This window comes from Sinocyclocheilus rhinocerous, unplaced genomic scaffold, assembly GCF_001515625.1.
Source record: "Sinocyclocheilus rhinocerous isolate Xijiao unplaced genomic scaffold, SAMN03320098_v1.1 scaffold45444, whole genome shotgun sequence".
In the NCBI taxonomy this organism is placed as follows: Eukaryota; Metazoa; Chordata; class Actinopteri; order Cypriniformes; family Cyprinidae; genus Sinocyclocheilus; species Sinocyclocheilus rhinocerous.
The window spans coordinates 1-409 of record NW_015655373.1 but is presented as its reverse complement, the minus strand read 5'-3'; the positions used below and the strand labels follow the sequence as shown (position 1 = coordinate 409).

At 50.4% G+C, this 409-nt stretch overlaps 1 protein-coding gene across 1 annotated transcript in view; it reads right to left on the bottom strand.

The window, feature by feature from the left end:
• LOC107717954 (sodium-dependent dopamine transporter-like) overlaps positions 1–246 on the bottom strand; it is a gene marked incomplete at both ends in the record, with an annotated part of 867 nt that extends 621 nt beyond the window's left edge. Inside the window, one exon of the mRNA XM_016524858.1 lies at positions 95–246. Within this exon, the coding sequence (XP_016380344.1) occupies positions 95–246 (152 nt within the window). The remainder of the gene's footprint in view (positions 1–94) is intronic.
• Positions 247–409: the final 163 nt, after the last annotated feature.

Genomic DNA, 409 nt, shown 5'->3' with positions numbered 1-409 from the left:
TGTGTGTGTGTGTGTGTGTGTGTGTGTGTGAGTGTGCGTGTGCGTTTGTGTGTGTGTTCAGACTCTCTCTGCACTGCACGACGACTCTGCTCACCTGTAGCAGTTGTTGCTGAATTTGTTGTAGCTGGAGAAGGCGATTAGCACACCAAACCCCACTCCCAGAGAAAAGCAGATCTGCGTGGCGGCCTCGATCCAGACCTGCGACACAAACGGCCCCGGCCGCCGCACAAAGGGCCCGCACAACAGCTATCATTAGAGATAATTGCAGGAAACTCCTTCAGCAGAAAGATGAAAGACACTTGTGAATACAGGGTAATTTTGCAAATTGCTGCTGCACACATGTGTCTAATCTAATTCTGAAATTGCCGCTTTGAGGTCTCTTTGCCAAGTGGTGCTCCGGGAAAGAATC